Source organism: Dicentrarchus labrax, unplaced genomic scaffold (assembly GCF_905237075.1).
Source record: "Dicentrarchus labrax unplaced genomic scaffold, dlabrax2021, whole genome shotgun sequence".
Classification (NCBI taxonomy): Eukaryota; Metazoa; Chordata; class Actinopteri; family Moronidae; genus Dicentrarchus; species Dicentrarchus labrax.
The window spans coordinates 17,821,424-17,847,315 of NW_026136705.1; the positions used below are offsets into that span (position 1 = coordinate 17,821,424).

Sequence of the window (25,892 nt, forward strand, 5' to 3'; positions counted from 1 at the left end):
CAGCTTATACCTACTTTGAGCAAAATTTAAAAAACACAAAGCCTCCCCTTTCTCTGACCCCCTCTCCCCTACTCATCATTTTCATACAGATCCCTAGGAGAGAAACGAGGATAGGATAGTATACTTACAACCGTTAGGTTCTGGGTGTACAGTTATTTAGAGATTTACTACCTGCAGAACAGAAATTCATGAAATGGAAATATCAATGAGAGCAATTTAGCACTCATTAGCATTATATATGGTAAAGGATTTTCAATAATTACTTCACTCTGCTCTCTTGGGCTTATATCTGTAAGTCACTTGAGAAACGGGGCTCTATAGCTCGTACTATAGAGGTTCAAATTATATATTCCCTTCCATCAGCCTAATTAGAAAGCTGTAGCTCTCCTGTGACAACTCTCCTCCTTTCTGGATCCATCTGCATGTCTCATCTATCCCACCTCATGTCTGTCTCTCATTCCTTCACCCACACACACAGACCTGCTCAGATTCAGAGAAAAAAAAGAAGGATGAAGCTGGCCTCTTTTCCAGTCCTACTAAACTCTAGATTTAATTTCTCTCTCCATTTCCTTTTCATGGTGGGTCCCTCATCATGTAATGTTCTAACCTTGTAATTTCCTACCTTCGGGCAAGAGCTTAAATGCAGCATTTGATAGGTTAGGAGCCTGGTGAAAACCACAAATGCTAGTCCTTCACTGAATTTGATCACTGCTTAGATATCGTTTTATCCTGCCTCATGCTCCCATCACTTCAGCGATGCGTCTATCCACCCACTTGCCGGGATATGATTGCTTCTAGATGAGTTACCTGATCGGGAGAAAAAACCCTAGTCTTTACTCAAGTACTGTGTGTATTTTGTGTGCACTATGCGTTCATGTGGTTGCATATGTCTTTATCCATGGTTGTGCATGGGTGTGAAAGTGTTGCACAGCAGAATGTATGCATGAGCTAACCTTCAGAACAGCCCATCTCTTTCTAACGCTGACCTTTTTCCCTGATGGTAGACGCAGGGGTCAGGATGTATACTCCCCAATTCCCAGGGATATGGCATTGCCATGACAACAGAAGCAGGACAGTTCAATTTTTCTTTCGTTTTGCCTCCTGCTGTTTTCCCAGAGGAGCTCAGAATGAGTAGTTACCTCAACTAGTGGGTCTCACCATCAGGTGAAACAAAGCCCACCTTCATGACATATTCTAGCCCAGATGGCCTCAACTTGCATACAGTATGTGCAGGAATAATATCAGAATCCCATCCAAAGGTCCAAATGAGTGCCACATTTAAACATTGTATAGTAGTGCTATAGTTTATGTTGAAGAGACATACAAATATTGAAGATGGTTAAAGGTAAAAGCGACGTATAGCATTATGTAGTCACATCTTAAGTTAGCTAATGTTCGCAAAATGCTAGCCAAGTGGCTAACAACTAATAGTTGATTTAAATTAGCTAAGTAAGTTAGCATTTAGCTAAGATTAGCTTTACGATGTAACTAGCTGGCTAATGATTGATGTCACTTAGCCTTGCAGATAGAATATCAAAGAACAGGCAAGGAGAAAGCTTCTGTCCCCAGTGGGAAGTTTGTTGCATTACAGTTCCTCAAGGTGCTCACAAGACAAAAAATAATTAGAACCTTAAAAATAGGTATTGCAATATCTAACAACTATATATAGAGAGAAAATATAAAAATATATTTAAAGAAAATAAATACTTTTGAAGTATGTACATGGTGATACAATATATAAACGATGGAAATATATGTATGCTACAGTATATGACAGAAGTGTAATGAATAATGAATAAATAATAATGATAGCTTATTTTTTGCACATTAACCACAGTAACATTTCAAGTGGAAGTTTAATGACAGTGTTTCAGAGTGTTTGACACTCTGAGGGAGGAGTTTGACAGCCATAAGCAGGAATGACTTCCTGTGGCGCTTGCTCTTGCACTGAAATACCTCCTGTGTTTGACCAGCTCCTTGTGGAGTGAGTGGGAGAAGACCTGTCCAAGATGACATGTAGCTTGGACAGCATCTTCCTCTCTGACACTGCTGTAAAAGAGTCCAGCTTAACCCCCACAATGTCAGTGGCCTTGCGGAAGAGTTTATTAAGTCTGTTAGTGTCTGCTACCCTCAACCTGCTGCCCCTGCAGCACACAACAGCAAACAGGAGAGAACTGGCCACCAGAGACTCATAGAACATCCTCAGCATTGTCCAGCAGATGTTGAAGGATCTCAGCCTCCTCAGAAGACAGAGACGGCTCTGGCCCTTCCTGTAGAGGGCTTGAGTGTTCTTGGCGCAGTCCAGTTTTGTCAATGTGTACTCCTCTGTGTAGTCCTTTGCAGTGTCTACACTGACCCCCTTGATGGAAACAGGTCAGTGGTAACTTGGCCTTCCTCAGATCCACAACCAGCTCCTTTGTCTTTTTCATGTTGAGCTGCAGATTGTTTTGCTCTCACCATGTGACAAAGGTGCCCACCACCGCCCTGTACTCAGTCTCATCACCCTTTGCTGATACACCCCAACACAACAGAGTCATCAGAAAACATCTGTAGATCACAGGGCTTTGTGTGGTAGTTGAAGTCTGTAGTGAAGAGGGTGAGGAGGAAGGCAGAGAAGACAGTTCCCTTTGGGGACCCAGTGTTGCTGTCCGGCACAGAGTAGACGCACATACTGTGGCCTGCCAGTCAGGTAGTTGACAATCCATCGCTGTCAGCTTCTCATCCAGCAGAACTGGCTGGGTGGTGTTGAAAGCACTGGAGATCATGACCCTCACCGTGATTGCTGGCTTGTCCCTGTGGGTGTAGATGCGATTTAGCGGAAAGATTATGGCGTTCTCAAATCCCAGTCGGGGGTGGTAGGCAAACTGGAGTGGGTCCATGCGAAGTTTGACAATAGCCACCAGACTGTAGTCCTTAGAGCCACAGGGACATGGTGTCTTTGGCACAGAAACAAGGAAAAATTAAAAAAGGCTCAGTTCTGAAAGAGGCAACTATATCATTCTCATATAGATTTATCTTAACTATCCTTAGGTAACCAGTGAAGAAATAATATAAGAGAACTTCCATATTTGCTTGGATAACCATTGGCAACAGTGCAGGGGGCTTGATGATCAAAGATGTTTATCCACATTTGTTACACTTGTAATTGCATAATTCATATTCCAGTCAAAGGAAACATCAAGTCTGCCCCAACACTAGTCTTGCTTCATCCACTCACTTCCGTGTGATCCTCTTTACCTTTAGCATCTAAGTATGTATGTCACCAACCGGAGGCAATGCAACAGCATGGAGGACTTGTCAATTTTCTTTTCTCAAACACGCATCTCAGAAAGCATCCCAAGATACACCTAATGTTTAATGCTTTTTATCATCACAACAGGTCCTTTTATTCACATAGTCAGACAGTTTCTTTGGTTCTCTGTCTTATTATTTTTAGGGTTTTGGCAGATTGGTTACATCTGCCTCGTTGTGAGGTGATGTGCAGCTTATTCTGGTTCAGCCACTGTGACCAAGCTTAGCGCTCAGCATTCCAAGACTGCTGTCATCAGCACAACCTCCGGTGCTACATCAGTGCCGTAATCAATGTGCCACCATGCCCTCTCGGAGAATTCTCCCACTCTGTAATAAAACTCTCTGTTCCTTTCTCTTACCCCATCCCTCTCCTTCCCGCCTCTTTGAATTTTGTCTGTGTGTGTTTTATAATTAGCTAATTATTTGATTGTGTGCACGAGCTAAGGGTTAATATTAGCACACAGAGGCAGAGTGCAGAAGACAGTGTATGGATTATCCTACATGTTGTTTGTCTATTTGTCTACCACCAATGATTTTCCTTCTGTCTCCCAGCAATCCATGATCTCAAGCAGAATATTATCACATTAGAAATGCTTATTTCAACCAGCATCTGATATGAATATCTGGTAATTTTATAAAATCTGATATAAGAGCAAATGAACATTTTAGAGTGTGAAAAGTTTTGCTATTTGGTTAGGAAGTAAGTGTGAAGCAAAACTCTGACAGACTCTTCAGGAAAATATGATAATATCTCCAAATTACTTTTAAGACGACCTTCAGGAATACAAATCATATCCTTGAATGTTTCCCCTCCCAGTGCATTTGGACAAAATGAAGCTCCACACGCTATTGGAGCAGCATAAGAGGTGCCAAAGGCAGTGAGAGCTGCCGTCTTAGCAGTTCACTCTGTTCACTGATATCGCTGCCACAGGACACATGGAGAAGGCACCTGCTAATGAGAACAGACTCCCCCATTGCACATATAATTAGAGGGTGGGAGTTCTATTTGAACTTTGGAACCTACTCAAATATTCAGTGTGATGGTTTGAAGACATACATTTAACTACATAATGACCATGTTGGTCTAAATATACAATATTACAGACAGATGACTGAATGCAACATTTACTGGAAGGTTTTGATAGAATACGACATGAAATGTCTATTTTGAGTTCTGTGTATGATGTAGGAAAAGCCTGTGTTTGACAAACAAGTAAACAAAAGATACTCAAATAAAGCTGAGTCCATTAATATTCTGTGGTTTTAATGCTTCTGGTTCAAGGCAGAAGGAGAATTCCTCATGGAGCTCTTGCATAATTATGGAGAGATTTAAATGTAAAGAGAAACATGTTTTTCCTCTGAGAGTAAAAACATAACAGAGTCATTTCATGTTGTCAGATTTCTTGGGTGGGTTGATGTGTCTGTTTGTTTGTTGGTTTGTGTTTTTTTCTTTTTTCTTTTTTTCTTTTTTATACCACTATGATTAAATCTGTCCTGCATTGACATAGTGTGACAAAAGCTTTCAGACATTTGCCCTCCCTGCCATCTGCTCATCAATTGACTGCACATGTCACCACATACAGCCGGTAACTTTGAAATGGTGTCTACTCAGAGTGACACAACAATCTGAATCTCAGTTTTCTGTACATCCTGCGGAATGTTGCCTTTAAATGAAGCAGGATGTGCTGTCAGCCATATGGCATGTTAGAGAGAAGACATGTTGAGAGAGGAGTGTTAATGATAAGACCTACAGAGTGGATTTATCCCTTCTGAACTGGTGTTTTTACACCTTGCTTATTACAACACCCAGATGCAATTTTCATGCTTTTAGTGTTTCGAACATGCATGCACTTGAGCATCTCCAACCAAAATGGAATATACTTTTATTGCCTATTTGGTCACCTTATCCTCATTCTGCCTTCTTTTTTTCAATGTCTCCTGAGGAACAAAGCTCATTATAAAACACTTCGCACCCTTCCTTCTCTTCCTCCTTCCTGTCTTCATCAGACATCCCGAGGGTGATTCCTTCACTTACATACAAACAGCCTGTAGACTCAGCTATCCCCCACTTCTCTCTTCACTATCTATCTCTTTTCTCTCTGCCCTCCAGTGAACATCCATCATAATTTGATAATTGCATTCCTATTATTAATGCTGTACTACTCTTGCCAGCTATAATATGAACATTGTTACTCTTTGATTGCATTTAGCCACCGGTCACATAACATCATTTAATGTAGAATGTTTTGATTCAGCAGTTGCTTGTAAAAGATGCCAAAGAAAAGCCTTTAAAAGAGGAACATGGTAGATTACTGTCACTTCCTGTTATGTCTCCAGTGTCATTTTGTCACATGGGAGAATGAATGAGGGATAGCATGAGGGCAGGCAAGATGCAAATGACCATCCATTTATATGAGTCACTCAAATAAAAGGTACAAGATAGTGGGCTATGCATAGGTGATTTCAGAAATTGCTGCTACCCAGACCAGACTAAATATAAAACACCTTAAGTGGCTCTGTGAGGGAAAGAAACAGAAGGGGTTCTACAAAAGCGGCTTAATTTCAGGCATTACATTGCCCTTTCTTACAGTTTCCCTTTGTTGTCTTTAATTTCAGATTGAACAGACCTCCATCTCCTTGAAGAACCATCAAAGACAGCATTGTTAACTCACAGTAAAGGGAAAATAAGTGGCAAGCTGAAATTAAAAATATTTCATGAGATGAAATTTTGTCCTTGGAATAATCAGCTGAAGGGCTATCATTGCACAGACCCTGAAGAGGAGCAACACGCAGGGAAGAAACCTTTGTAATTCCATAGATGGCCTCAGCACCCTGCAAGTGTTTTTGAGCTCGCTAACAGAATCATTCCGACATGAGCATCCCAACTGGTTTACAGGGACTGAGGGTCAATATTGACAGAGGGGAAAAGATTGGAAGCAAAACCCAGATCCAGTTCCCCCAATCTGGGGATGACAATGCCAATCGATTAGCTTTGATTGCTGATCAAGAAGGAAGAGGACTGATAGAGGATGCAGGGTACAACACAAGCTCCATCCCTCCTTTGGTCTCTCAGAGTGAATCTCCAGACAAGTTAGTGATCTGGGGATCTGAGCAGCAATGTGTGGAGCCTGAGCTCAGAGATTTCGAACTTTTGGAGTGTCAGGAGATACATGCATTCTTGGGAAACAGGGATCAGGAGGAGAATGAGGAAGAAGACGATGGAGGAAGTATCAGAGATGGAAAAGACGAGGGTCCCATGTCTATATCTTCAAGCTCAACTGCCAGCTCTTCTTCGACTGGAGTGAAGAGAAATGACAACGACAGCAACAAAGTGGAGAGCAGAATACAGAGGAGCAAAGAGGTGCAGAAAAGGATTGCCTGTCATAGCACTGAAGAGCTAGACACATGTGTGACAGGCTCAATAGAAAAAAGGGACTCCAGGTCAGGCAGAGCAGGGGATAGGGAGAGACAGAAGGGAGGTCTGAAAGAGTCCAAGTCAGAGACAAATGTGTTCGTCTCCAGTCTGTCAGCTGTTTCCCTCAGTGGGAGCCTGTCGAGCGCTCTCAATAGTAGCGAAGAAGTGCAATCTTTCATCTCTCTCAACTCCAAGACCAACCCTAATCCCAATACAAACAACACTACCTCAGCCCAGGCCAGAAGAAGGGCAGCCCCTGTAGATGCCAACCAGAACTCCCCACCATCGCATCCTCAGGAGAAACATGGCTGTCTTCAATACTACAGCCAGGATCAGAGACAGGAGGAGGGAAGTCAACATAGAAATGGATTGTCTTCTGATGGGGGGCTGGGCCAAAGGAGGAGGGCTGGATTTGAGGAGAGGGTGATGCCACCACGACGGCAACAGCTCGTCAGGCCCCTCTGTCAGGCAGAGATGGGAAGAGCAAGGAGCTTAGAGCCCAGTGGTCATCAAGCTGAGACAGAGCAACCTTGTTCCATGAACCTCTCTCCAGATTCACACAGTAATGGGTCAAACAGAAAGTTTACAAAATCGTCTTTACGTGAGCCATCAGATTTCTCCAACCTGTACACATTCTCACAGCTCAGACAGCCCAACCAGGCAGCCCAGAGGGAGGCTCCACCTGTAGAAAAACAGCCAGCTATAACTGCATGGCGAAATTCAAGTCCTTCCAATCCTTCCAATTTAGAGAAGAGACCCCAGACTCAGCTCACATACAGAAGGAATTGCTCCAGCCCTAACCGGACGGGAGTTGATTCCAGGTCATCTACCCCTCCCCACTCCCCTCTCAGGACACCCCAGGGTTCCCCACGCAGGCAGCCCTCCATGTACCTCGTTTCCAGGAATGTCTCTGGAGTGGTTAGACACATCCCATCAGGATGCAACCCTGCTGTAATGACCTCTGCTCAGGGCTATGGCAACAGTTGTATGAGAGCGCCATTCAAAACCAATATAAGCACAAGTGGAATCCCCAAAGCGCCTCTTAACAACCAGCAGAGCTCTAACCACAACTCCAGCCCCAAAGAGAGCTCCCCATCACCTAAACTAAAACCTAAAGGAGTGCGTCCCAAAATCATCACCTATGTCCGAAAAAATCCTCAGTTTAAGCCCCAGGCTGCTGATGGACCTTATCAGGTATCTTCTCTACCATCCCGGCTCTCAGCATACGGACACGGCCAAGCACCCACTTCCTTCAAAGACACCCCTAAAGACCCCTCCAAGCCTAGCGCAGAAACCAGAGGACCCCCAGTACTCAGTGCCTCCAATCTGCTTTATGACAAGTACCGCCAAGAGATGCAGACAAACATCTTCCCATCAGGAATGCTGAGCAGGAGTATCAGGCCCCCTGGACACACACACACTGTCCCCCCTGTGCACACACATGCCGCACCACATGCACACACACACAGCCACACGGCACCCCCAAAATTGGGCAGCAAAGCAGATAACTTCTACGGGGCGCCATCAGAGGTGAGTATTAGGTGCAGTCTTTAGTATTTGATTTCATGGTTGTTATTATAAATCTGTCTTAGAAGAATGAAGCTTGACTAAACTAAGAATAGTTTGGTATAGTGCTCATTAGCATTCAACAAAATATTTTCTATCATGCTGAGATTGAGCACAATCCACTATCACAGCACATTCACACAAACAGTGAAGAAAGGACGGAAATGTAATGTAATTATAATGGACAGAATTTCTTTATGATATATAATGTTATACACATTTAGTACAAAGACAAACCTCCTCTGTTACATTTGTTGACTCTACAAATTAGTTTTGCTAGCTGATGTCCATAATTCCTATCCCACAGTAAACCATGTATAATTGATCACAGCTCCTCTGCATTTTATTCCCACTCTCACAAGAGCTGCTCATTATCACTTTAAAATCATTCCTTATTGATTCTGATTAAATTGCTTCATTTGGCATTCATATTCATACAGCATCAAACACCAGCATGTGGAAATAAATAGTTAATGCATTTTGAAGTACAAAGCCCACAGGGAAAAGATGATTCTCAATGCTTTGTATGTCACTGCATGTACGTTAGCATTTTGTCCAGCACACAGAGTAATGCCGTTGAGAGACAGCACTTACTCTTGAATTATGCTGGTGATGTTAAACAACTCAAATATATAGTTCTCAGTTTCCCTACAGGTCTGTGTTACGTTGTCCTTTGAGTTTTTACTTAATATATATCTTGCATAAATCAGATATGTGGACACATATTGCAGCCATGCTACCAAGATAGCAGAAGGTGGTAAAGATTATTGTTATCTATTGCACATGATCAGCCATATCATATTCTAATTATTTGTTTTGTTGATACAAATGAGAGACTGAGAGATGGATATGATGACAGATAATTAGATTACAGGTTACATGAAATGTTTTACTGGCCAGTCTGTCCACGATATCACAGGCAATATATACAATATTAAACATGCCGTGGCAACCAGACCTTGCTGGTAAACACATTAACATGCAAGTGAACGCCAGCAGAAAATCCCAATAGGTGCTCATGGACATTACATGACACACACTATTTACATCTGTGAAAGCTTAACAGTGTTTTCACAGCCATAGCAAACACGCCCTCAAGGACAACTGATGTGGTCTCTGTGGTCTAGTGTGATTTCAAATGATGCATGCTTCATGACTCCAGAAATGTTATCAGTCAATTACCTGCTAGTATTTTAAAGTTCATTTCATTATTTTTGATCTTTTAGGTGGGAAGATCTGCCAGTTTTAAAGGGAGTACTGCTGAGGAAGCGATGCAGGTCCGGACAGCCGCTCAGGCCGGAGGGAGTGGCAGTCTGCTGCGCTCTGGTAGAGGTCTGCGTCTGGGCCTTGGAGCTGTCACCCGAACGACTACGGGATCAGCTAAGGGCAGAGGACCCAGTCAAGGTCAGAGGTCAACACTGGTCTTCAGCCAGCCAGTCCAACCTGTCAGTCCAGCAACCTGTCAGAATAGCCAAGATGCAGGTAAATAAAACATTTCCTCACATGTTTTTGAGCAGGTTTACATTTCCTCACAGAAATCCACCAGAGTGGCAGATGGAGATGGCCTCTTTTGAGCTACAGTACATGTCAGATTTTATTTCAGCAACCCAAAATTTGACACACTAGAGAGCTACCTTATCTTTCTTCTCCTCTGCAGCAACGAGCAGTGGTGGGACTGTTCCCTCCTCAAATTGGCGTGAGATGAAGGCAGCTCATTAAAATGCATTCGCTGAGATTAATTTGGACTGATCTGATTGGAGGGCTTTAAGAAATACTCTGAGGGGACTTTTCTGCTCCAGAAGGCTGCCATGTACAAAACAAAATAAATAAATAAAAGCTTGCTCACACTTGGTCTCCACACACAGTGAATTTCTAATTCAGATGATTCAGATACCACCTCTGACTGCTGAAGTCACATTTACATTACAGCTCGACTGTCGCTGGAATATCGAAGTATGAAATTTGCTCATCGCCCTGCACACTGCTGGAAGGCTACGCCATTTATCACTTCCATGCATATTTGATCTGCTCTCTCCCTGAGTGCGATAGAGACATACATGTGCATGTGTTCACTCACAGATACACACACATAACCCAAAACTGCACATACAGAATTGATCAGCGTAGTGTTATGATGTGCCAGGTTTCCTTATCATAATCGCTATTAATACATATGTATGGTGTCTCAGTGCTGCTTGGCCCTCTGGGAAATGCAGACTTTGAAGTGCAAAGCAATTAACGCTTAAGTAACGTCAGTATCTTCCTGCTGGTAGGATCTCATCTCATCCCTGCTGTGCCCTACACGCACTGCATGCATAAACACTACCTAACATATATGAAGCATTGGTCAGCATTGTGTGTATCAGTTTCTGTCCTTGTGTATATGAGCTATGTAAATAAGGGATTTCTGGTTTCTTTTCATTGTTGTTTTTATTGTCCCGGAGAAATCTGATCCGTAACCCTTAACAACGTGCCAATGTTTATTCTTCATCACTGTAAATGACAACTTTTCAGGCTTTTGTGAAGAGAGATCACACACACATATTATAGTAATTACACTGTATAGCTCTCTATAATAGTCAAAGTACTGCTCACATCTACTCATATAATTACTGTGTAGATTTTAAACTCTGCATTGTTATGATAATATGGATCATCCACGTTTGTGTTGAAGCTGCTGTAACTTCTGCATATTGAGGCGCTCACCCTCCCTTCCTCACAGCCATGAAGCCTTTTCTCGAGCACTTATGCAGAATGCACTCAAGTATCACATTTAATAACATGCAATTTAACGCCTTGGGGGAAAAAATCCATGCAGGTTGTCGCTGCTCACCTTGGGTTGTAATTAAAATCGGTTGGTTGTTATAGTGCTCATCCCAGCCGCCTGTCTTATTGACTCTTCTGAGCCCAGTTCACATAATTCATCTCAAGTTAGGATGCTGTCCTTCAGCGAAAGCCAATGGATGTTTTGAAGATGTTTCCATTTCTCAGGGATAAGAAATTGCAGGTGGTGTTTCAGACCTACGGGCAAAGTAAAGTGGTTTTATTCAAAGCTTTGGAATGGCTAAAGGGAGAAAACTGCAAGCCCAGGAAAACACCCAGGGTTTTATGATTCATGATGCATTTTCAAATTCACCCTTCAATGAATTTTAGTCCTATTTTTTAGTACTTTATCAAGTAAAGTGTATTTTGCAGGTGCAGAAACAAAAAAGTGACAAATGTAAGTGAAACAAAAAGAGAGAAAAAAAGTTATTTTGGGGCTAAAAAAATACAGAAAGAGAGAAGGGCAGTCAAAGTCATATCTCCTTCCTTTCCCCTTTTAGATTCTTATGAATAATGTGTGTTTTCATTTAGAAGGAGCATCGGTCTGTGGTATCTAGGCTAAGGTGGATGTTTGTCAGGCTCTCTTCTCTCCCTCGTTTCTCAGAGGGGATGAATGGAGTGGAGGGGCAGGAGAGAAATTAGGTCATTTATCTTTAATGATACTGACCTTCTCACTCATAAGGAGTGAGCTCCAATCTAATAAACACACCGCATGGCACACAGGCAGATATTGAGGAAGGAGGATAAGTTATAAGTGTGAGCAGCGGCACTGAAGATGCTGGAGGGGGCTTACACTGGAGACTTTTCTCCCTCCTTCTGTCCCACTTTGTTTCTCTCTACCAATAGTGCTTGTATTCTGCCTCTTAGAGTTTTCTCTTGAATTGATGTGGCAGTTACCCTGTAGCATGCACTGGAGCACACAGCTGTGCCAAATGGAGAGGAAAGAAGGGCTGCCCACCTTATCTCTGCAGCCAGCAGGGGATAATGCTCTTCTTCTGCCCAGGAGCTAAACCTTGTGCTGCAGGCTGGGGTAGCCAAGATGGGTCTTCTATCCAAGGCATAGGGATTTACCCACTGCCCACTGTGTGTATGTGTGTGTGCAGCCTTGGTTGTTCATGCCTGCACATTTCATCTGTTTTGCTGTTGGAAACCATAGATTACCGAAAGGGAGGATTTCCCCCCATTGCTCGCTGACAATAGCTGCCACTATGGAGCTATGATTACTTTTTTATCCTCCCTGTCTCTCTTTGATTCCCTGTCTTTTCTTTCTCTTCCTCTGTAAAGAGGTTTTCTCTCCTCTTATTTTTCTTCTTTCTTTTAATCCACCATTCTTTTTAGCTTTCTGGACTTAGCCTTAAGTTAGCCAAAGGATGGCAGAGCCAGCCTTTGTGCACTTTGGTTAACTACAGTGAGAATCACTGTAATACCTTTAATAACGAGGAATTCCTGAACATATAATGGACTCTAAACACATGCAAAAACACTGTATGTGTTGGAAATTTGTGTCATCTATGTCCTAAATTGTGGGTGTCACATTAAATGTTGTAACAGTGTTGGCATCAAAGGATTTGCTGGCGTCTAGCCCAGCCTGTAAGCACGGCCAGAGCCAAAAGCAGCTGTTAGCAGGTTGTTGTGTATATAGCTCTTATATTTGCTTGCTCTAGCTGTCGTCATAACACAGAAAACTTCCTGGTGCCCACTGAGACCTTAGTCAACACAGGATGATGAATGATTCGCTGGGGAAATAAAACATCATGGCTATGCTGCATTAATGAGTTTACAGTAGTTACTCAAACACACACTTCCTATTCTTGTGGCGCTGTCCGTTCAGCACCACATGCTGCAGCATATGTTGAAATGCAGGGAATGATGAGTTTGTTTAACATTGTCTTCATAGTGTCTGGCTGTTGCCTATATTCTCTGTCTGGTTCTGCTAAGGACACGATTTACACCCTATGAACAGCTTTCTGATTTAAAAACATTGTCTGATAATAAATAAAAAACAACTTAACATGATTCTTTATTTTGTGCTTTACTAACAGACGACCAGGTCTTCACCCATCATCATCCTGCTCCTTCTCCAGCGACAGCAGCAGCCCAGCCTCAGGCCGCAGCCTCCAGATCTCTGCTTCCCAAAGCAAGTCAGTCGGGCCTGCGCCCCCCAGGCTTCAGCTCCAGTCGTCTCCCTGCGGGCCGCCTGGCAGCCTTTGGCTTTGTCAGGAGCTCCAGTGTGTCCTCCGTCTCCTCTGCCGACAGCACACAGAGTGACCCCTGCAGGACAGCTCACCGTAAGTCCACGCAATACAATCTGTTTATGCTACCCTTTGTGAGATTTGAATCTTACAGATTTTCCAGCATGTGCTGAATGTTCTCGTCTGTCTTTTGTTTGTGTACTGATGTTTATTTGTTAATCTCAATGGTACACTTAAAAACACCTAGTTAACACTACATCATGAGTACACTATTACCACCACTATACTGTCTTTATTGCTGTATTCCTCCCATGAATATAGTTTGCATAAACAGCCCCCTCCCACATTCATTATGTTGCAGTTTGCTTTCTCTTCCTGATCTCCACCCCGCTTTGAATTTATTTTTCACTAGGTATTTTCATACACAAGCTCCAAGTCAATCACAACATAGAGCTGCAGTTTTGCAAGGCACATTTTCTATACACAATATATGAGATTTCTGGCAATAGACACAGCAAGTACAATTATCCAATAGTGAATAATTGGGTATAATGATTAGATTAAAACTTAGATTCATTCACTTTGTATTCAGTCATTTGTTTATCCATGGGTCACACATGATTGACCCAAAAGGGGGCACTATTAGTTAATTCAAATTATTAAAATTAAGACTAGAGGTCAGCATTGTGACATTGTTACTAATAGCTAATTTGCTCTATTCGATTCATGAATAAAGGGGGATGACATAGTGCTAAGTTGGTGTGATATTACGGACAAGAAGGCAGGATAACTGTTGGGGAGTTGTGAATTTAGAAATTCAGAAAAGTAGCAAATTGAATGTGAATTTTAAAAAATTTACTGCAGCACTTGTAATGCATTGATTCATATGCTGAACAAGACATGAGACTTCCCCATTTGACAGCTCGGCTTGTTTTTTTCTTGAATGTATGTAAAAATAACTCGTAACTAACTAGGTCTGTGCTGCATATTCAGTCCGCATTAAAAGAGATAATAGTATAGAGTGGATACCTTTAATTTTCACAGTCATGGAGAACTGGAGGTGTGCTTACAGTTGTGCTTTCAATGCTGCTTGGCAGGCTGGTCGGTTAGTTGGCTGAATTTGTGGTAGCTGCATGTGTTTTTAATGTGACCTACATAGCAATGCTTGTTCTTCCTCTCCCAGTTACAGTTGACGTAAGCACCTCCAGTCTCACGCACGTCAGGCCCCCTGTTATGTCATCACTCCTTTCCCCCATCCCTCCCTTTTGTATTTATACTTTTTCATCCCTCTTTTCTTTCTCCCATTGGTTGAAAGTGAATACAAACTGTGCGGTAGTGTGGGGGTAGGTATCTTTTCAGCTGTGAAACAGGGAAGAGATGACTTCTTGGGTGTTTATTTAAAAGAACGTGGCATAAATGTGGAGGTTTTCATTTTTTATTTAATATCTGTTTCATTAAGGCCTAGACCTTGATTTAAAACATTGTAGAAGAAAGGCCATATCGTCCATTAGCTGGCAAATCCACTATTAATCAATGAGTAGTGCTCTAATTGCATTGTGAGTATTGACCAAGTGTGTTGGCATGTGTGTGTGTGTGCAATAGAGCACAATTAAGTAATTTGGAGAAAAATGCCAAACATGGGATTGAGACTGAGGATCAGAGAATGTTAAAACTTGAACTGGAGCTTTGGGAAATCGTGATGGCCAATTTTACTCTTTTGTGACCAAACACCTAATCAATTGATTAAGAAAATGATCAGGAGATTAGTACATAATAAAAATGATTGTTAGTTGCAGCCTTACTGTGTAACTATAGCAAGATGCAACACTCTTTTTCGGTTTTTCTATTGTTCTCTACATGAACTGAATCAGCTGTACATGGTGACACAAATGTCCACTACTCTACTCTAAATTTTTTCAGTCCAGATTTTAAGCTCTTACCTCAAACTAAATTTCAATACATCTTGCCACCAACTACCGTCGTTTCTTTTTTGGTTTGTCGTCGGAGACATATGCAACATGATACGCAGTATTGAATTTACCCCTCCCTTTCTTCAAGATAATAGCTTCATTTGTACAGTGCTTTTCCAAATAAATTACTGTGCTAATATCAATATCCGGAATAAATGAAATGAGATTCAGACAAGAGAAAGGTCTCTGCTGCACCATTCTGGCCAAAGAACACATTCTCAGCAACGCACATCAAACTTAATGTGACTCTTGTGCATCCACTAAGATAAATATACAAAATATAACAGTGCCCTCTTGTTTGTTAGTATCTTATATATTTAAGCAGCTGCGGATATTAATTTGCAGATTCACTCCAGTCATGTAGCACCTGTAGTTCAAACCTCTATAGGCGTTTTGACCCCTTTATATTACACCTGTAAACACACACGCAAATTCAAGAAGCACAGGAATACCTGCCAGCAGAACGCAAAGACTAGAAGTTTTAAAAGTAGTGCCTGCAGCAGAATGTTCCTCTTCCTGCTGCTGCTCAGAGCACGGTGAGACCAAAATGAAAGCAAGGATGATAGACATGAGAGGCAAAAGATTAAGGGCCTTTGATGTTCATTCCTGTGTGAGTGTGTTTGGGTGTGTACGTGTGTGAGACAGTGGGAGTAGAGCGAGCACGAACATTTACTTCCAGTTTTGACTCTGTGTGATGCTTTGACCTTTAGCTGCGAGGCATTTGAACTCTCGGCTCTATTTGAACCTTCGAGACTAAAGTGAGCTTGACTGTAGATACTGCTCTCTCTCTCTCTCTTTCTCTCTCCCAGTGTGTGAGCATTTGTTGAGTTTCAACCAGAGGGTTGCCTGTTGTCCTTTTGTCACACTTGTCTTTGGGAAATTGGGAAAACTGGGTTCTTTTTTTTAAAGCTTTAAAACTTTGTCCTGTCTTTTCTGGACCTGGATCCATTCATCATACATTTGACTGTTCCCTGCAGAACCAAGTCAGAGCTATAATCTCAAACCTTACAGTTTGGATGCTAAGGAATTCTTTTTTTTTGTCCTAGAGGCAATTTAGAAAAGCTGACAAAATAGGCGTGACATTTCGTTCAAAGTTAAGCCCTTCCCTGATTTGAATTTTAGATATTGTCAATTTCCAAAAGTAACTGTATTTTGAAGTCCTTATGTAGCCTGAGGCAGAATGTGAAACTGGAGTATGTTTCTGAGTGACACAAACCCATTTGTAGACTGATGTTGTGATTTGCAGCAAGATGGTGAAATCCCGATGGGGACAGACAAGTTCAGTTGGGTTAAGTCGTGCGAGTTGGTAAACAATCTTCAGTTTGTAATTTCCAAAGGCTCTGTTTAACCTACAATTATATGCATGCACACAGGTGAGTGTGTGTCAGTACGGGAAGTGTGCATGTGGTGTTTCTTCATGAAACCTGATTTTCCTCTACCACCCTGGGATCTCTCCCCCCTCTCACCACCCTCAAACTGAGATCAACGAACAGAGAGATTGACAGATGAGGTCTCGCACACCCTTCAATCAAGGATGTTGGGGGAGCCGCAAAAAACCAAGTACCTCCTTCTGTAACTGAGAGAAGGAAGTCCAAGCTCAATTGCTTGTTTTCCTCATTGATCAGCAAGCAAAGCGGACTCCATTAGGGCTCTGGATGATACAGACTGGAGAAATCATTAAGGAATAGAGCGATGGGGAGGAAAGGATTGCTGCGCTTCAGTAAAGTGGGTTAGAGGAAGTATCCCTGGAGTTTAAACTCCCCGCTGTCGTAGCTCGTCGATCAATGTGCTCATGTGCAATTGTGTGTCTGTAGAGAAGAGAATGGAGAGGAAGAGGAATAATTTTGCACGGACAATATTAGGTCATCCAAATTACACACTCCCTTATTCCTTGTATGCCATGCACTTAGTCATGGTTTTATTTTAGCAATTTTTGAGAAATCAACCCTTGAGTATTCTTCCGATCCTGATGGCATTAAAGGTCCAGTGTGTAGGATTTAGTGGGCTCTTTTATTTATTTATTTGTTTTTTTTAGTTATTTTTTTGGCCTTTTTATTGCCTTTATTTGATAGGGACAGCTGAAGACAGACAGGAATTGGGGGTAGAGAGAGTGGGGATGACACGCAGCAAAGGGCCACAGGTCGGATTCGAACCCTTTGCCGCTGCAGCAAGGACTCCGCCTCAGTACATGGGTCGCAAGCTCTACCCACTGAGCCTGGATTTAGTGGCCTCTAGTGGTGTGATTGCAGATCGCAGCTTGCTTCATCCTTCACTTCCAAGCACAAAGGAGAAACTATGGTGGCCACAAAAAGTGCAAGTAACATAAACGCTCCTGTCTACAGGCAGTGTTTGGTTAGTCCGTTCATACCAATTCCTATACTGATTGTACACTATGCCTATAAATGTTATATTCCATTTCAGCCTGTAAATCCTCCTTAATGTTACACACAGGACCTTTAAATGTAATTGTAATTGTTTGTGGTGCTCACAGCATTGAAAAATTACATTTTAAAAATTCAACAGCGTAATCTTTTCCCAGATACAATGCCCCCTCACTGAACACATTGTTATATCAATAGTTTTGTCTGGTAGAAAGAAGTTCTAATACAGACTGTTGCCATCTTCTTCTGTTGATTTTCAATGCTTAAAAAAATACAAACAAAATTCAATTCCATTCCATTCGAAGTTTATATCTAAATAAAAACTAGTGAAGTAAGACCTAAACTATAACTTAGATACCACTAGAGGTAATACACCTTTTTGTATTTTGGGTGTACCAACCTTTTAATATAGTTGCAGTATTTTATTGTGAAGTAATATATACTGTGAATTACAAATACAGGAGCCCTAAAATGGAAACACACAATTACTCACAAACCTTCACACTAAGGTAGTTCAATGCCACCTTGGTCAGGTGACACTGAGCTAAACTCAAACGGCCTTGATTGATTCTAATGGCCTGTTTGCATATATGTATGCATGCAACTGTGCGTTTGCATATAAGTATGCATGCAAGTGTGTATATATGTGTTTGTCTAGCATTTCGGGGACTATAGGTTACTCTATATGACATTGATTAGCCATTAACCCAATCCTCCCTTTAGCCCAGTCGCTGACATCCCCTAAGGTGTTTCAGGGTTGTGCGTGTGTGCGTCTGTGCATACAAAAACACCGAGCACATATGTCGTTAATTCCACTGTGATTGACAGACTCCATTACAACTCAATCGCCAAAACAAACTTTGTCTTATTAGAGTATTATTATCTCCATTTGTCTTCTGAATGAAAGGGAAAACTGAGCAGACAGCTGATGGGAGGCGTAGAGCTGAAGGGAGATGCACAGATAAAAGCAAAATTCAATGAAATGAGCAGAGTTTAGAGAGAGGAAGGAAGGGAGAATGTGAGAGGAAAAAAAGAGCGGAAAGAGAGAAGCATGGAGGGATTGGCGCGGGGAGGAGAGTAGGATGCCATACCCCAGATGCCATGGCTCAGATCTGGTCTGTGACTCATGCTAGCTCACTGTGAACAGATGGTTTCTATGGTGCATGTATGCACACCGATATTCACAAACGTGTCTACACGCACACACACACACACACACACACACACACACACACACACACACACACAGGCAAGCACACACTAGTAGAGCAGCAAATTAGATGGGCCTATTAGATATGGCTGCCATTCTGCGGCTGAGGAGAGGAAAAACTAACATGGCAGAAGCTTACTGAAGCAGCGTGAGGATGGGCTCAATGGGGCCTGTTCATTAACTGATAAACTCCCAGCGTATTTTATCCAGCTCCATGTTAATCACTGTTTATGAGCTTAACTGATGGTCCAGACTGACAAAAACACTGGAATGTGAAAACAGGAGCATTAGAATCAGATAAAGGTGTAAACCTGCTCTTCAACTCACTCAGAGGTAGAAGACACTGATTATATGTACTCACATGTGTCTTGTTGTGTACGTAAGTATTAGTAAAACTGAATTATTCTAAAACTTATCAAGCGCTGTATCTGATAATTATATTAGGTTTTGAAAAAAAATGATTCTACATTAATGCTGAAAAAGCCTTGGGTCATCTAATTTTGCCAAATAAAAAACACAACAGCATCGACTTGGCATCCCCTCATTTCTGTTGACATGGTATGGAAGCCCCAAGAGGCAAAGGAGGAAAAAAACATTCTGGAAATCCATTTTCTAATTCAGATCTGAAGTGTTTTCCCTACTGTGTTTATGACTTACAGGTGGAAAATACAGTTTTTCCAGGATAATTCATTTTCTAAGTTAAAAAGGTTTTGGCAGTTTTGACAGTAATTTTACATAACTTGCTAACACACAATAGATGTACCTTACGTTTAAGTGTATTGAGAAGAAAACATGAATGCTTTTAGTCCTATTTAGAAAATTGTTAAAAAACTTCAAATGCAAACATATTGTCACAGTAACCTTGGATAGCAAATACTAAAACTGGAGTATCTGTGGCCTTAAAACACGAAATAAAAGCTTTTGGAGATTTTGTAAATTAATATTTGATTTATTCTCTTTTCTAGACATCCACTTGAATTGTTTCTTAATGTTATGCCAAAATTCTTGGGGATTGTGCACTCTGCTGAAGTTACTACAAAAACCTTCACAAAGTTTATAAGGGTCATATTTGTGTGGAGATCTCTGCTTCTAAAAAGCAAGTGCAGATGTGCACAGGATGAAGGATCATTGTGATGGAAAAGAAAATTAAATTCACTTTCTATAGATATCTTGGGGACAAATGTGAAGCACAACAACAGAAAAAGCAGGTGAACTTCCATGTAAAGCTGGCCTTGTTCCAGGACACTTGAATGATTGTAGCTGTCAGTGGGGTTTGAACCCAGGCTGTCTGGTCTCTTTTTCATTCCCAGAACTTCAACTAACTGTAGGTTGCTCATTTTTCAGTTTTAATTATTTCGTAACTTTTGTTCTTGTTCTTATAAGTCTTTCAGTACTATTGTGCCCAGCAGATTCTGGCCAGCACTGTTGGATCTTCAGCTAGAGAAGATCTCTAAGCATGCTTTGGAGATTATACTATGAATACTAAAATAACATTTGGAGAGGAGAAAGTCTGTGATTTATTTAGTTATCATATACCTACAATGCCATTTGTAAATGTTGGTCTGCCACGGAGAAAGATAAATATTTCACATATCCTTCTGGTTGGACTGAACCTTTAATCTCCTTACATCTGGGTCCTGACAGAGGACAGGAGGCCTGTGGATGCTGCTGTCAGCCCCAGTGTTATCAACTAATCTATCTTTCAGTCTGCGGCCCAGGTCTAGTCTCTGCAGGGTCATTACTTTGTGCTTTATTTATACAGCTTTAACCTTGACTTTCACACACATCACTGCAGATGCATAGTTGTGTACATTGTGTTTGCGGACTTTTTGTTGCTGGGGGGAGTTAATTGGTGGAAACACACAGTTGTGCACAGTTTGACAGTTGTTGATGAAGGAACTACATTAATATGTAAATAGCACTGTCTGTTTCACCTGGACTTTAAAGATCACAGTTTCTGATTTCAAATGACTCAGTCTAGTCACCAAGTTACTGTAACTGAAATCCAACATTTTAATCTCCAGTATAATTTCAATGAAATCAGGATGGATGAAGCAGCTTGTTTTTATTGTTTGTTTCCAGCATCATACATTAAGACTGAATGTTGTTTCAATTTTAGCTTAAACCAAAACATTGCTTGCCTAGAGATACAATTTGACAAAATGTTAAGCAACATGTTGCCCAAGTGTTTAGATAAGTTTCCATATTTATCATATGACAGCATTAAACATCTTGCAGACAGTATGATGTGTGCATATGCTGTGAGCTCAGCAAAGATAGAAAAGATCACAGGAAACCCAATTAATAGGGAACAAAGTCCCCTGTATTTTATGATGGATGAAGAGTGACAGACATTTTAACGCAGCGTCAAACGACTGACAGGAAGCAATCATTAATAGGCAGGACAAATCATAGGCTCTGATGAATACAATCTTCAAGCTGAATTACACACAGTGTCTTCTGCATTAAACAGTGCTGAATGAAGCTGACACCAGTCAGTGAGAACATGTAGTCTAATCAAACAGGCACATTTCAGGTAAGACTTCAAAATCAACTAAAACTATAAAATTAGTGTGTAAACATGATCTTTTTTAAACAACTGAACATTTCTCTGTGTTATTGAATTGTTTCAATCAGCTTATTTTCATGTTCCAGTTGTATCCATACACACTTGGTTAATATCCATATAATATGTAAGAAAATGTATATCACTCAAATGACACTGATTCAAGAAACATCTTAAAACACATGACATATTTTACGATAAGTTTCAAGTCATGTGTTTTTATTTAGTCTAGTTTTTCATTTTGCACCAGCATCTACAATAGACACAATACACACACAAATGCAGCAGCTCAGTACATTTACTCAAGCAATGTAGCTACTTTATATGTCTACTCCACACATTTCAGTGAGACTATTAGTTACAGTATAGTCACTTGTTTCTTTGTAGATTATGATTTTACCTCCATAACATTTAAATTTATCAATTGAATCACCCAGTACATATACATAAATTAACACAAGCTCCATCTTGACCAGCTACATTATTAAAATGTTTTTTACGTGTTAATGCACCAAAATGAATAATAATCCATTAATATTATATGTAATATTATCACTCTTAAAGAAGCCAACTTCTGTAGTACTTATTTTTACGTTTGATACTTCAAGTACATTTAGCTGATTTTCACTTAAGTACAGTTTTCATTGCAGGACTTGTAATGAAGTATTTAAATTGTGGAATTGCTACTTTTATGTAAGTAAAGGATCTGAGTACCTCTTCCACTACACTATTGTATAACACATAGAAATGCTCATAAAACATTAGGAACTTAACTTCCCCATCCTTCCTCATCAAACCCACCACCCAGTTCATCCCCAAAAATACCCTAATCCATCCCAGTCCATTCTTACTAGATGCTGCTGGGGTGTTTTTTTAAGCGTACAATACAATTTAAAGTATTCACTTATTTCCCAGGGGTGTCTGTTTTTGAAGAACAAGAGTTATTTCTTTGGCATGTCAGCACTGCAAGCTGTGCACCTGGGTGTGTGCCACTTGTGCTGCAATCAACCTGGACAGACTACACCATGATCAAATCCTTTAGGACAGCAGGAGAGTTTCTTTTGCAGAATGTGAATGTGCTGATTTAGCTGACAAGCAAAAAAAGGTGAAGTGCAGTGAAATGAAACACCTCCGAGGTGGAATTTTTACAATCAAATTAAATTGGGAACTTATGCAAGTGACATTGTCAACACAATACACTAAGGGACGGCTCTGGGAATGAACACAGAAAGATCTGACAATGCACAGCGTATGTTTCAATATCTGTTTCCCCTTCAGTCAGTGTATAGGACTGAGATACAAGAGTCAGCGTTATTCTACTGGCATTAGTTTTGCTATGAGGTGCAAGCTGTTCCAATAAAATGGCTTCCCGCTGTGCTGGAAAAACCTGCCGTCTTTTGTTCTCAGCTGTTTCTACCTGCTCATATTCCCTTTTTAATATCTTTGGTATTTTCCATCCATCATCAAAATAGGCTTTAAGCTTGCTACAGGCTCCATCACGGCACCATTATTTGTATCTCTCTTTTGTCTGCTTATCTTGATCCCATACAGTTTCTTCCTTCTTTCTTCCCTATCCTCCTCACGCTTTGTTATCCGTCATTGGCTGGCACTTTGCCAATCAGTGATGCATATCAGCTTGCTTTTACTGTTAATGAAATACATCCCTATTTCTCTCTTTCTCCAAGTCCCTGAATTCCACTCTCCATTTTATGATTCACAGCATTCCTCAATCTTTCAACATCATCATTTACTCTTCCTGTCTCTGCTCTGCACTCTGGGAATTTCTTAATGAATGCCTGACCTATGACTGATGAGCACACCTCTGTTCATATCAACCAGTCAGTGGATCCGAGTCAGCCCAGAAAATGAAGCACCAGTCAAAGCATTCGATGTTAATGCTGAAGATTTTTTTTTTTATTTAAAACTATAAATAATTGTATTTGTAGTGTAGAAATTCAGTTTATATTGTTAAGACTCTAACCCGTAGAAGTCCTTACATATATAGAGGATGTTGACAGCAGTAATTGAAGAGCAGAGTGTCCAAGATCATATCTGGCCTGGATGCGCTGCCCATGCCCTTGACTGGTTAATGAGGAGGAAATACTGCTAACAGCCTCGCTAATCAACTCCTGCAAGAGCTCTGGGACGAAGAATGAATGCTTTGGGAATGTAACATGCATTCCTAGTATGTGGTGATGTAGCAATGTGAGCAGCACATACACACAGCAGTGAGAAATAATAGATAAGGCATATGTACTATGTAAGCATTTTATTTTGATTTTTACATTTTTACCAGTCAAATGTGATGTGAATTCAATTAATTGAAGGAATATCTAAAGCAAATACTGCGTGTGTGTCCCTTTAATCCATGTGTATTCTATGTTCATATACACACAGCGTTATTATTATAACTGCATGGTAACTAGCACTGACCGAACACATTTTTTCCACACTGTGATCACAAATCACAGTCTGTGTCTTGTTCTCATTGCAATGTGATTGTGTTCACTGCACACAGTCTGCTATTTTGCTGTCAAGTTTATGACCTCTGAGCAAGCACTGTAATACGCTTGCTCCAATCTGAAATATGTGGCTGATCACCTGTCACAAACATCATCATCAGTTGCTTCAGGCTCATCTTCATTTTCAAAGTTACTATCATCAAAACCCACCCGAGGCTCAAGTGATCATCCGCTGATCCACATGTTGAAAATGTCTTCTAATGATCAAGGCCAGGTAGCCCACCGGCATCGTTCATCAGGAACATTTTAAAGTACTTTGAATAAATGTGCCATGCAATCCATTTACTGACATCAAAGAACGTAATGAACTTACTTGACACATTAGTATCAGTGATACAAAATATGAACACAACAATACTGGCTATTTCCTGACACCCTCCTTAAAAAATGCTCATTCATATACCACAGAGAAAAACATAATAAAAAGAAAAAACCAGTGAGGCTACTTTTTGACTTTTGAAACCAGAAAAGTGCTAAAAACAAATAGTTTGAGGAATAGAAAAAACTTGTCTCTAAAGACCCAAAATATGGGTTCATATGCATACATACAGTCTGTATCTTCATGTTTGTATTGTGTTTTACTTACTTAAATATTTATTTCTTCTCAAGTAACAGAGCACTAACAAGGGGATGTTGATGTGTTTTATTTAAATAAAATTAAGAAACTGATCAACTATCAATTCTGCAGTGGTTGCTAATTTTAATGTTAAGGGACCCTATGACTCAATGTCAAACCAGCTTCCCACTCACTATTTAGAACAATGCCGGTACAATGCGGCAAATGCTGGAGGGAGCAAATGAAGGTGTGTGTTAATAAGTAGCTCAGTGTGTGTGTTGTGTTTGTGCAATTGTTTGTGTGTGCACAGGGAAGTGGAATACTTTGGTCACTAAAACAATCCACGCTAATGGAAAAGCTGCTCCTCTGAATAAATGAGACTCCGTGCAGTGTACTATTCTAATCCCGAGCGCCTGAGGGACTTTGCTCCAACATAAAACAACGCAGAGCAAAAGAAACTCTTGATATCTAAATGTTCACAGCAACTGCTTGTTAGTTTGTTTATTTTTTGCCGTCACGTTTTGCCAAGCACACTGATCTCTGCGGATGCGGAGGGAGGAAAGTCGTGCTGCATGGCTTAATCATCATCTCAATGCTTCTTACGGGCAGCTTTACATTAAACTGTTTATCCCCGCTTGTCACATGAAGAAGGTGGACAAGTGCAGGCAATCTGTTGTGTCATTATTGATCGGGGATGAGGAGATGAGCAGGATATACGCAGTGTGTGAGAGTGTGTGCTTGCAAGTGTGTACTACTCACTAGTCATTTGATAGATTATAGCTGCACTGTATAGGCAATAATCAGGGTGCTTATGTGTGAGTTTTCCTGTGTGTATGTGCTCATGTGGAAATGCTGAAGTGTCCCTGTGCAAACATGTGTGTGTGTGTGTGTGTGTGTGTGTGTGTGTGTGTGTGTGTGTGGGTGTGCAAGATAAGTTTCCAGGTTAACAAAAGAATGATTGAGAGCAGCAGCATAAGACCCAGAGGTTACAAACCATTTCAAATTCAGACATAACACAGCCCTGTTGGATTGTAGAAAGGACTGTATGTGATTGGAAAAAGGAAGAAAAGAAGGCACTTGAGATAATAGAAAAATCAGACAGAGAACTCAGAAGAGATATAAAAGTATATGTCATATAATCAAAATCTAATTCTGTGCATTCCAGGTCTGAGCGTGAGCGAGGACCCTCCTCTTCACAGAGTGACCACCGGCCCTCCATCAACAGATCACCAGAGAGGGGCACCATGTCGCAGCAACAGCCTCCAGCCCCCCTCTACCCCAGCCCTGCCCCGGCGCTACCTGCCTGCCCAGCCAAGAAGCTCCCCTGGAGGTCAGTCGAGGTTTTAGTAGGAGAACAGGAGCATGATTTTTGCTTCAACTTAATAGACAGAGATACAAAA

At 41.1% G+C, this 25,892-nt stretch overlaps 1 protein-coding gene across 2 annotated transcripts in view; it reads left to right on the plus strand.

Annotated features, from left to right (window-relative positions):
- mtus2a (microtubule associated tumor suppressor candidate 2a) overlaps nucleotides 1-25,892 on the plus strand; it is a 45,712-nt gene that overhangs the window by 6,580 nt on the left and 13,240 nt on the right. For both annotated transcript variants that reach the window (XM_051400783.1, XM_051400784.1), the window contains exons 2-5: nucleotides 5,908-8,236; nucleotides 9,499-9,754; nucleotides 13,138-13,383; nucleotides 25,658-25,822. In XM_051400783.1, the coding sequence (XP_051256743.1) occupies nucleotides 6,164-8,236; nucleotides 9,499-9,754; nucleotides 13,138-13,383; nucleotides 25,658-25,822 (2,740 nt within the window). In that variant the 5' untranslated portion in view covers nucleotides 5,908-6,163. The remainder of the gene's footprint in view (nucleotides 1-5,907; nucleotides 8,237-9,498; nucleotides 9,755-13,137; nucleotides 13,384-25,657; nucleotides 25,823-25,892) is intronic.